The sequence below is a fragment of the Mixophyes fleayi genome, chromosome 2, assembly GCF_038048845.1.
Source record: "Mixophyes fleayi isolate aMixFle1 chromosome 2, aMixFle1.hap1, whole genome shotgun sequence".
Classification (NCBI taxonomy): Eukaryota; Metazoa; Chordata; class Amphibia; order Anura; family Limnodynastidae; genus Mixophyes; species Mixophyes fleayi.
In genome coordinates this window covers 157,246,509-157,259,458 of record NC_134403.1, presented here as the reverse complement: position 1 = coordinate 157,259,458, position 12,950 = coordinate 157,246,509, and the positions used below count along the sequence as shown (strand labels likewise).

The 12,950-nt window shown below is 37.5% G+C and overlaps 1 protein-coding gene across 1 annotated transcript in view; it reads left to right on the top strand.

Moving 5' to 3' along the window:
• CFAP47 (cilia and flagella associated protein 47) overlaps window positions 1-12,950 on the top strand; it is a 402,255-nt gene that overhangs the window by 318,097 nt on the left and 71,208 nt on the right. Inside the window, exon 56 of the mRNA XM_075200313.1 lies at window positions 2,437-2,593. Coding sequence (XP_075056414.1) covers window positions 2,437-2,593 — 157 coding nt within the window. The remainder of the gene's footprint in view (window positions 1-2,436; window positions 2,594-12,950) is intronic.

The window sequence follows — 12,950 nt, the reverse complement described above, 5'->3', positions numbered from 1 at the left end:
CCATGGTATGGCGCCTTTTTTTTTTTTTTGTTTAGGTCTTTTTATTATGTGTATATTAAAGTGCTGTGGGAAATATGCATTCATTAGATAATGGGCGCTGTGTGATTGGCGACATTGTTTCTGAATGTCGCCTGGTTACATGCACATCGTGGCAAGAAGTGCATGCGAACCACATTTTTTTCAATTGAGATCATAAATATAGATATTAATGGATGTGCATGCATCCAGGGATGTGTAAATTTAATTTTCACTGGTTGGGTATAAGTATGAATGGTTGGCAAATAATAGGGGGAATAGAATGGCACAAGGTGGAGATTATAACAGGGGACATTTATGTTGATAAAATAAGGCAGGGGGAGTAAAGTATTGGATATGGGGATGTGTGTTAAATAATAGGTATATTTATGGAATTATAGTAAAGTAAATTGAATGTATTGTAAAATTGTATTCAGTTGTAAAGTTTGGCTGGGCATAATGTTAACCAACTCTGGCACTGTGTATAAACAGTTATGAGCCACTTCAGTGTAGCTTGGGTTTTGCATTATTCTCCCTTCCAGCACTAAGCCGGCTACAAAACACAAACCCCTCGTGATCATACCTGGAAACAACATGGCTTCTAGTCGGTATGATGGTAGCAATAACTTGTGATATTATTCTTTTAATTTCCAAAATCCATAGTGTTTTCAGAGAGCCTAGCTCTTTCAGTCGCTCCAAGGATGCATTTCAATTTTATTTTTAGAGCTCTGTGGAAAATGTGTAAATATAGTAACGTTGCTGAAGAAATGTATATTGTGTGTATCAGATTTGTATCTGTAGTTCAATATTTATTGCTGAGTGGGTGAACAATAGAAATTGAGGGGGGTTTGGATTTGTATACTAAATATGAAGAATGTTGAGAGAGAGAGAATGCAACTGAGTATGAGTATATTTTGGATTAATGGTATTACTTATGAATGTAGTGGGATTTATAGTTGAGGTGAGGGATTATTGCTCAATTGGTTAAACTGTCTTAGAAATTCCAAATGTCTATATCTATATTAGTGTGTAAGTGATTTTTGAATGTCTTCTTTTTGGGATTGTTAGTGTATCTTTGCCTATGAAGTTAAAGTTGTTGACTTTACAGTGGTGCATTGATTTTAAGTGTTCTAGGGCTGTAACTAAAGTCAATTAAACACCCAAATCGTTGAATATAGTGTCTCAGGGGTATATTTACTAAACTGCGGGTTTGAAACAGTGGAGATGTTGTCTATAGTAACCAATCAGATTGTAGTTATCATTTATTTAGTACATTCTACAAAATGACAGCTAGAATCTGATTGGTTGCTATAAGCAACACCTCCACTTTTTCAAACCCGCAGTTTAGTAAATATACCCCTCAGTGTGTTTCCATTCATTATCAGGCAACCTAGTGGTATCATAGTAATAGTTATCTACACTAAATTAAGTGGGCACATTGGCGTTATTAAATGGAGATTAATATTCTGCTACTGTAGATTACAAGGGTATTAAATGTCACTATGGAGTTAAGTGAGAATATAAATGCACCTGATTGGTCACAACACTTAATACATTTCATATATAGCATAACATGTATCCTTACTGTAAAAAATAATTATATTAAAAAATATAATTATTATATATAATAAACAAGTATAGTGTTAAAATTGGACATTATGGAGTAACCATAATAAGCAATGTACAAATATATTGTTTCTACTACTGGTATCCCCTGTTTCCTTATATGTTTATTGCTTAAAATAAAGCAGTTTCTTTAAAAACGTTACCATACTGTAATGGAAATACATTGCTAATAAATCAAATTTAGATAATATTTGAGCAATAACAGATAGCATCATGGCTTTAGTGAATTATCTTTTCATGCAGCTGCTTCTCAGTCTTCAATTACAAAGATGGCAACGTTAGGGAGTTATGGACACGGTAAACATGATGCGATCAACAAACATATCAGGAGTGCCCATAAGCTGCTGGCACATCTTTAAAGATGTTGAAACACGTGCTGTTCCGATGCACCTGATCCTTAATGAAATTGGCAAATGAACTCTTCAGAGACTTTGCTTTGTTCTCCAGAGACTTAGCTATTTGTGTACTTTTCATATAAGAACATAAAGAGCTGAATAAAAATAAGACACTTCCAAGAACTGATTTTTTTATGTGTTTATATATATATATATATATATATATATATATATATATATATATATATGTATACTATGTTGTATATACTGTACCTCTCTATCTCTCTCTCTTACTCTCGTCATTGGGGTAGCGCAATATCGCAGATTTCTGTGCACTCCATGGGGTCCTTAGTGACATAGGGCGTGGTTTGATCAGGGGCATTGCCTAATTTTCCCATCAGATTTGTTGTGAGGTATGTTTTAATCTTAACAATCTTAACAAGACCTTTGTTTTTAACAGCTTGAAGAATGGACATTCCATGTATCAGGAGTAGGCCTCATTCCCCAACCTATGGAACCAGCAAGCATAAGTGCCTGTGTTGGAAGCCTGGCCTCTGTCAGCATCACCTTTAAGAATCCCACAAATGAACATGTTCTCGTCGACGTTATTCTAACTGGTAAAGTATTTTCTTAATAGCTGCTTAACGATAACAGTGCAATTATTTCAAAACTGCAATGGATTAATTGAATTAAATACGGTACATGGTAGCAAAAGGTTAGGCATATTATAATGAGATAGTGAAAATGAACTTGCTTCACAGTTTAATAATGATGAATATCTCAATACATCCACTGTCTGAAAATCATAATGAAAATTAATAGCCAAGAAATAGTGTAAAATATTATCTTCACAGCAGTTTGAGTTCCTTGGGGTTAAAGGACATTATCATTTGGCAGATATAATCAGCAGCTGCACATTTATTAGTTCCCATAATTGTATTTTCATTTCACTTGTCACCAAAGAAGAAAAGTGTGTATAATAAACTGATTTATAGATAGTCAGTGTTCTTTATTGATTTATTTTTAATTTATGATATACAGAATTGTATATGTTCGATGCGTAAACTGCCAAATTTGAGCTATTTTATGTTTTACCAAGGCTGAGGGGTTATTTGCTGTAGCACTTTCAATGGTTGTACAATGCTAAGCTTGAATTCCAGCTAATCAACAAGAAGTTTGGTGGAAAGAGCAAACTTTAACACTGTCAAACTAATCACAAGGCTAAAAGTTACAGTTCCTCATACTGTAGCTCTAGTCTTTAGGATATATACAGTGTGTGTGTATATATATATATATATATACAAGTTAACCCGTGCATGATACTCATGCATTCTAGTCAAATCAAGCTTAAGGTGTTAAAAAGGTTCTTGTCATGCATTTGGGCCATAGCCCAGGCCTCCTCAGGGGAAGAGCGTTACTTCCCGATGCAAGCGCCCTTTTTTAACGTGGTTTTGTCCACATGTCACCACCTCATCATTTTTCTCCATCACCTCATCCTTCATCTTCATCGCAACATCTATCCAGATGTCTATCCAGACACAGGGATCTCTCTCAGCAGTCCTGAGTATCACACTCCTCTCGCTCTGTCACCCCTGGCAACCACCAACCACTCCCCACTGTCACCCCCGGCAACCACCAACTACTCCCAACTGTCACTTCTCCTTCAAGAAATATATATATATATATATATTTTTAAAATCTTTATAAACACTTTTAACAATTAACAAATTAAATTAACAAATTAAAAACATCGTAGTATACCAAATTTCAGCCCTTTCTGAGTTTTTTTTTTCCACACACACTTAAGAATTTAGTAGGTCAGTGTATAACTCTGCCCAGCAGGTGGCGCTGCAGCTTGTTTTTGTTTTTTTCACACACACACACACACACACACAGTCTAACACACGCCACTAGGCTTTTATATTATAGATATATGAAAATATTACGCTATAAGGTGGCATATTGAGGCTGTATGTTGTCATTATGGGCCTTTATGTTTGGGCATGTCATGACTTCGGACTGGTATTTACCGATGAAGCACATTTATTCTAGAAAAAGAGCACAATTGAGTTCTTGATACACCTTTTATAATCATTCATGAGGTACAGTAAGCATTTATGTTCTGCAATATGTATATCCTTTTTTACCATACCATTACAGACTATGCAGATTTTTTTCACTATACCGAGGCACTTAAAATATCTCTTTTTTTTTTTCCTATCAATAATAACATGATAATTTAATGTGCCATGATTGGTACAATTTAACACATTAATTGTGTGACATGCAAATTCTCTTTGTTGTGTTTTTACCTTGGCTGTGGCAATAAAGTGATTATTGCTTTTGTCGAATCTAAATCAGATTGTTCACCTGTAAGTGTCAGTTTATCAGTTATGAGCTCATCAGCTGGAGATAATTAAACACACTGCATGGTTTGCGTGTACAATTAGCTCTGCTTTATTAGTTACAAGTCCCTATCTATATAGCAAAAATCACGTTTTACAGAAAACTACGCCCCAAAAGGTTTTAACCACTCATGCTTCCTTTCCTCAGATCTTCCTATATTCAAACATTTTTACACAGGAGTACTCCCCAAGGGGGAGTTGGTTTTATCTCAACCTGCTATATCCAAGGTCATAAGCATGGTTCTTGCAAATAATGAATTACTCCTACAAACTAATCTGGCTTTAAGCTATAAGAGAACAAAATGGCTATAAGGCAACAAGATGGTGTCAGCTTAGCAAAATCACATTTCTCACTTTATTTTAAACTTCAGCTATCCCAGTCTATGAGTACCTGAGTTGAGTAATGTAGAATGGCACATTCTTATGTCAGAACACAATGATTATACTTTTTTTATTTATTAAAAACATGTTGATGTTCATTGTATATATTTATGTAGAGATTTGAATATACATTTAATTTACTGCGTTACATTCTAGACCATAGTGCTTATTCAAATTATTCTCTGCAATAATTATATTTCAGTAAAATGATATGCTACTTCTGTATATATAGTTTATGGGCTTCACAACCAACTTAAACTGTGCTATAGTGTATATCTTTGTTTATAAATTGAATTTTCCTATACAGTGTATTGGTTAGTGAAGATTGGAAAAATAATAAGGGTTAAACCAAGGCATGAACTCTTCACCCACACCGTTTAATTGAATTTAATTTCTTCTTAGCTCCCAGCAAAACATGTGCCAAACTACCCTGAACTAATTTTTCCAGCGGGAAGTCCTAAGGCTTGTGTTACCAAGCTCTAACTCTCACTTTCCTCTAATAGATTTTTGAAACAACATCTGCTAAGACACTATTCTCTCTAGATAAAGAATGAAGAGCATGCATACTTGGGCATAACTAAGTGACAGGCAGCATGGGTGCAACTATCTTCGAGTGTATCAATTCAATTAAAATTAGAGGTCATATAGAAGTGGTTTTGTTTTTAGCAACTTTTTGCATTCTACTCTGTTAATGTAAATGTGATAGTGAGACAGAGGGAAAGATAACTCAATTTCTTGGTATCTTACTACAAACAATTCTATATTTCATTATGTTTAAACTCAACTTTGCCACCCTGAGGCAGCTAAGCTTCATTTAATTCCTGTTTGAGATGTTTGTGACCCCGTGAGAGTGTTTATCTGTAAGATACCCAGGCAAACTGCATATTATGCATTGAAAATATTAATTATTTTATTATTTATAATAGTAGCATACATATGAATTATGTATGCACTTTTCTGTTCTTGTGCTCAGAGCCGTATTTAGGGGGATACCAGGGGCCCCTTTCAGGGTCCGCTGCCAGAGACAGTTATCAATCTTAAACATTTTTAAATGCATGAGGCTAATCATTCTGTACAGACTTCTTGGAGCGCTCAAACCGTGTTCTGAGGATTCTGTACGGAAAGATTTAGTCTCATGCATTTAAAAATGCATGTGACTAATCACAGTCTTTGGCAGCCCCACAATGCAGTGCTCAGAACGAAAGTGTAATCACTTCCTACCTGAGAAGCAAGGAGTGCTGGAGAGTTACAATGACACCTAGGAGGCAGGGGGCGACAGTGGAGGGAATTGCAATGAGAGCTATAGGGAAAGAGGGGGGCTGCAATGAGTCCAATGGGGAAGGAGAGGGGCTGCAATGAGACCTATGGGGGAGGGGGGTGCTGAAATTAGACCTATGGGGAAGGGGTGCTGAAATGAGACCTATGGGGGAGGAGGGAGGGTGCAATGAGACCTATGAGGTAGAGGGGGCTGCAATGAGAGCAGTGGAGAAGGGTACTGCAGTGAGACCTATGGGGGAGGGGGGTGCTGCAATGAGACCAATGATAGAGGGGGGGCCGACAATGGAGCCACATAGTGGAGGCTGCAATGAGAGCGATATGAGGATAACAATAACACAGTTTTTCTCTCGTGAATGAAGACACTATGCCTTAATTTTAGACAATAGGGACCCTGCTGTCCTAACTCCTGCCGATCCCAAAAGCCTTAATCCAGCTCTAGTTGTACTTACTGAACAATCCTTCTGCATTTGACAGTATTTTAATCCTTCTATTCACAGTCCCCACACTGTGATAATCATTCAGCTGCTACAGCCTTGCAGTCTAAGTATAGAACTGAAAGCTGTTTTATAAAGTGGTTAAAAAAAGTTAAATGCTATCTACTAGCTTCCATATTGTATATGTAACAGAAATAGTCTGAAGGGTAGCAATCTTTGTTAAGTAATATAGTGTTTAGGTGCAGCCTAGGTCTCCAACAAGTAATGCTGAGTATTGTATATGTATTAACATAAATGAGTTTTAATCAGCTTTAGCAACAGATGTTAAAATTAACTGCTTGATAGAAGACACACAAACACCTAGCCCCTATTCAGGACACTACTTCACTTCTTGGACCCTCTCTAACAAGTGTACAGCGAGGCCAGTTACTACGTCCGCTTTAGTGGTTGAACACACAAATATACAGTTTTTGTATAGCTGAGGTTTCTCTGTAGCCAGTTACTGTGTTCCTTTAGCATGGTACCAGCTATCCAGAGACATTATCCCTCCTTTCACCAACTGGCCACTATATAGTCTTGCTGTTCTGTAGTCCAGGACTCTCTTGGGCTCCTGCCTGGCAAAATCCAGCTTTCAAGGAACAGACCACCTATTTGCTTTTAACTTGTCCCCAGTCTGGGCCTGCAAGTTCCCTTACCTTCCTCCTGCAGAACACAAAACAGCCACTCACTGAGCTATCTCCTCAGCTTCATACTGAGCTAAAGATGGTGTGGTCACACAACACAAGGGCATAACCCAGGGTTTCCAAAAACCCAGTCCTCAGGGCTCCCTAACAGTGCAGGTTTTCCATATCTCCTTGCTGGAGCACAGGTGTATTCATTACTGACTGACACATTGTAATTATGTCACATGTGATCCGGAAAGCATGCACTGTTGGGGAGCCCTGAGGAGACTGGGTTTGGGAAACCCTGGCATAACCAAATTGCAAACTAGCACCAACTAGCCTGTAACTGTCACACATAAGTCCCCTCTGTGTATTTTAAGGGCTGATAAGTGTAAAATAAGGGGAAAGTCTAAAAATCTAAAAATGCCCAAAACATCAAATAAAATAATAAGAAAAGATAGACAATGCAATTTGCAATTGACCATGGACTGACTATCCCTCCCAGAGCAGGTATTAATATAGCGGTTTAAAAGGTCCGAGCTGAGTCCTGATTGGCTCTCCATGGAGAGTCATGACTGGTCAGTCGATGCCCCACTGTAAAAGGGTTTTTCCCCCCTTTTGGGTTACAATCTCCTTAATATACTGGCAAATGTATGTATGATCATTTAATACCGTTATATATATGACTATTACCGTCAACCAACTCCTCGCAAAAGGTATTTCTAAATTAACCCAAGAAATATCATTCTTATATTCCATTATATCGACAAATTTCAAGAATAATCACAACAAGATATAGCTTTGTTTAAAGCGTGTTGTATTATATTATAGAACAATAAACAGCGTAACAATATTGTACACACAATATAGATTTTAGTGCAATATATCATACTTATTGCCTGTAATATAGATATATATGTAATTGTGTGTGTTTTGACTGACTATTGTCTAAAGGTGTAGTGTATGTGTGTGCATGCATTGTGTAGTGAAGGGGGAGGGGAGAATCCATACAGACCAGCATGCATACCTCACTCAAAGTCCAGCGGCCATTTTCAAACACATGGTTATAACCAGTTTGAACTACTCCACTTTCTATGCATAAACCAACATAGCCAACGAAACCTGCACTTTCTATGCATATCTAACAATCTGATCACTTCCTGAAACCAACACAAAACCACACAGAACTATGTATAACACCAATACAAAATGTTATATTTAACGATCTGATCACTTTCTATGCAATGTAGTCACCATCCAAAATGGCTGACTTGCCATGCTTTGTAGGCCCACAAGGTCTCACTCACTAAACAATGTGAAGTCAGTACAGACCCATTACTCATTACAAGCAGTATTTAGCCAATCCACGACAAATAGCTCTCTATTCAGCCGTTAACACACAATGTCCACTGGCCAATTTTAACACATGGTATTTCACACATAGCACAAACGTCTCCATGACCAAAGCCTATCCAATCGATCCCCAACACAACAGGAATTCAAACATAAATGCTTTCATTTATCCCAACCAGGCATGCATTTATGTCACACTTTCATTCTCATTTAAACTTTCACTTACAACATTCATTCTCAAGTTACAACATTCATGTATCCATATTCACTCACCTTTTTACTACATTCAGCTCCATCATCCACACTAGTTAGGGCCTATGTAAGCCATGACCTGCATCATAGCATGTCTGACCTATCAGTCTGGAAATCCAGCATGGAGTGAGGGGGGAGAACTTTTTCCTTGTGGGCGGATAGAATCTGGCTAAAGGAATTGCTCACTGCATTCATATGCCAATTACTGACCAAATGTTCAAACCTGTTTATCAAGTAGTTACCACCCATAGTCCCAGATGGGGGGGGGGGATTTTCATGTGCACAGTCACCTTTCAATTCTATTGTGGCTGAATCTGTTATAGGTTATAAAATGATACATAAATAATAGATTATTTATGTACTCTTTATCACCCACTGTATTGGTTCACTGTGACTGCCCCTGCTTGGTGCAAAACTAATCCATTCAAAATAGCTTTGCCCATAAGTGGGAAATGCTGCTGTGTCCCATGTGAGACTGGAGTATCCCCGCTATATACCTGCCTCCAATCAGGCACCTTCCTCACAAATGCAAGAAAAAGGACATATCAGAATGCTTTAGTATTTGAAAGGACCGTGAAAAACAATTAAGTGCATGTAGACTCCTATAAAAATAAAAATCATTGTACCAAGTAAGTAAAATTTTTACATGCATGTAACGTGTGCTACAGTGTGTTTTTGAATGTTTCTACAATACAGTGCACCTGACACAAGTCAACACAGTTGATAAGTTACATTCATCTCAATAGAAATATATTATAAATGCATATAGATGCAGTTAATAAGCGATATGCATTTCCACATGCATTTGGCTTAAACAAAATAGCTTTCTGTTTTATAAACATATATAAGCATACTTGCCAATTCTCCCGATTTCCAGGCAGCGGTGGTAAGTGAATGGAGGAGGCGGGGCTTAACAGCGTCACGGCCGCGTCATTGTGGCCCCACCTCCTTGTTTTATTGGTCGGAAAGGTGGTGACAGCTTTGGGGGCGGGGCTAACGGCACGATTTTTCGAGGCCCGCCCCCACACACCCACCTGACCCCCGGACCTCCCGGAACTTAACCTGCCAATGTTGGCAAGTATGTTTATAAGGCATATATCCATGCAATGTTGTTTATCTGTGTTTTTACTTATGTGTTAACAGGCAATAAACACATTATATTGCTATGTTTATATAACTATATATAGTTGATAGGTTTGAAACATTTCTATTGGATATACCATAAAGTAAGTATTAGCTATATATGCCATTGTATTTAAGTACTTGTAAGAATTAAGCATTGAACAGGGAATATTAAATATATATTATAGATATGGACTACACGAGTTAAGGGAATTTTAAGCATTTGTGTGACACATTTTTTTACATAATTTGCTATTTGGAGACGTTTTACTATACACAGGTGATCATCAAAGCCTAATAATTGCAGCAGCAGTATAGAAAATAATGGCAGCATACCCCAAAGGAAAAAGTTTTTTTTAAGAAAGAGGGAAAGATAGTGAACAGGATACATTCTAAAACCTCAGCCTCAAAAACGATCTCGTAACTAAATCTACATCATCACATGGCCGCTCTGTAAGCTTCACAGTGCTGGTACTTATGGTACAGTTGTAATTTGAAGACTGCTGCTAACCAAAGCCAGTACCCAACGAAACATACACTACTGTACTAAACCCAAAACCAAGATTTTTGAGCAGTCCAAACATTACATTATAAGAGAGTGGTATTATAAAATGGAATTTCTATGGAATTAATGCATTTATTATTGTTTTATACCACTGGATATCATCTGATGGTATGTAGATTGGGAGGAGTATAAATAGTACGGTATTCATCATTGTATATACAAATGTTCCATAAACAATTATAGAAGTATACAATAATTTGATATTGTATGTAATACCTCACTTAATCTCTGTAATCCATCATTTTGGTCTCCAGATGTGTGGCTGATTACAGTACGGCCCATCTCAAACCAGAGCCTCACATTCAGCTACCACAAAGGTCTGCTATATGGACTAAAATGTCACTGCTACCTTATTATAGACTTCCAAATACAGATGTCAAGACCCAAATGACATTTAGTATAATGACAGTAATCCTTTGGTTAATGTGTCATCATTTACTTAAAGGGTATCTTCAATTATAACTATTATTCTCCCATCACCTTCACCCATTAGATGATATGCTATTAACAGACATACTTATCTGACAGACTGCAGTGCTAACTGCTGAAAGCTGTAGACTCAGCTGCCAGGTCTCTGAATATCATTTGATGAGAGACAGGCTTGCATTTCTCCCGTCTTGCTTGTACATTTTTTACATGCTATAATACGCTACCTACAATGAAACACAAAAATGTATACAATCGTAACAATATAATACAAAGATATTTCAAAATAAATAAATTAAACTTGTTTAGCAGATCATGTTGGTTACATTTCTGTCAAGTTTTTAAATGATAAATAAGAGTGATTAATAGGGAAAGACTGGGTACGCACGACAGGTTTTTCACCCGATTTTTGGGCCAATCACCCGATAAACGACTGTTTGGCCCGATATCACATTAGTGTGTATGCTCCAACAATGAGCGATTATAGTTCCAAAGCACATCGTACAGTTTGATTTGATTTTTCTTGTTCAACGATGGAACTATGTTGCTCCAATTCTGCAGTAAGTATGTACTCGAGACCAGATCTACATAGAATTTACAGAGTCACAATCTTTTCTTCTGAAACATTCTGTATGCAAGATCAACTTAATGTTCATTTTCCTTTTGCATCTATGTGCAAGGAATACTGTACTAACAATGTCAAACTGATTACAGAGTGTATTGGTCATGCCCTTCTGCTTGGCTTCTGCACTTGTTATGTAGATAGATGGATAGATATTTGAGGGGACTTCTGCTTTCTTTGAGCATGATTTTACTATGTTCAATTTAATATATACATTTCATGTATTTTACATGAGCCAAAATAGAAAAGCACACTAAAAGAAAAGTTTTTATACATATGACTGCAATGCCACTAGCATGACTAAAGTATTTATGCCTTATGTCATTTTTCGCTTACATAATGTGCTTACTAAAGCAAAAGCTAATAAGTATAATGGGCTGTTAAGATTAGATAAAATGTAAAGAAAATATAGAATACATTTTTACTATTTAAATATTATTTTTTACAAGATTAACTTTTAAAGATAACCACAATCACGTTTCAGCTAACACTTCCATGCAGGGGAGGGCTCACAGACTTTAGCCCGGGGGGGGGGGGGGAGGGGGGCAAGCACACAGCATTGGCCCATCCTTAAAAGGTGGTTTTTGGTACAATATATATTTATCTATATAAAAAGAGGCTATTTTAGTGTTGCTTAATCCATATATATATCTTTTTGTCCAGGCCCAGAGCTGGATTAAGGTCCTGGGTGGCCTGGGCACTTTAGACAGGGTAACCCCCTATGATGTAGCATGGTTATCATTTTAGACAATATATACTGCCCGCACACACACACAATATATATACTGCCCACACACACACACAATATATACTGTCCACACACACACACACACACACACAATATATACTGCCCGCACACACATACACACAATATATACTGCCCGCACACACATACACACAATATATACTGCCCCCCCCCACACACACACATAATATATACTGCTCACACACACACACACATAATATATACTGCCCCCCCCCACACACACACACACAATATGTAATGCCCACACACACACACACAATATATACTACACACATACACACACAATATATACTACACACATACACACACACACACACACAATATATACTACACGCACACACACAATATATACTGCCCACACACACACACAATATATACTGTCCACACACACACAAACCTTATTCCACCCGCACATCTGCGGCAGTTCACACATGGGACGGCAGCTGTCAAATGGTGTGCGTCCCATATGACAAGCCACAAGGGGAGGAGGAGGGGAGGACGAGGGGCTGCGTCCAATGATAGCGTCTTGGGCCGGTTCATGCACCGGCCCAAAATAGTAAATTTCTCTCCGGCCAAGCCCACCCCTGCTTCCATGCCAGCAGCAGCATATCTCACACTGCTATAAATTTGAGATGTTTTATTAATGAACTGTCTATCTTTTTCGCTAAAGTCTCCCTTTCCTAAAAGGACCCTTTTTTACCCTGATGG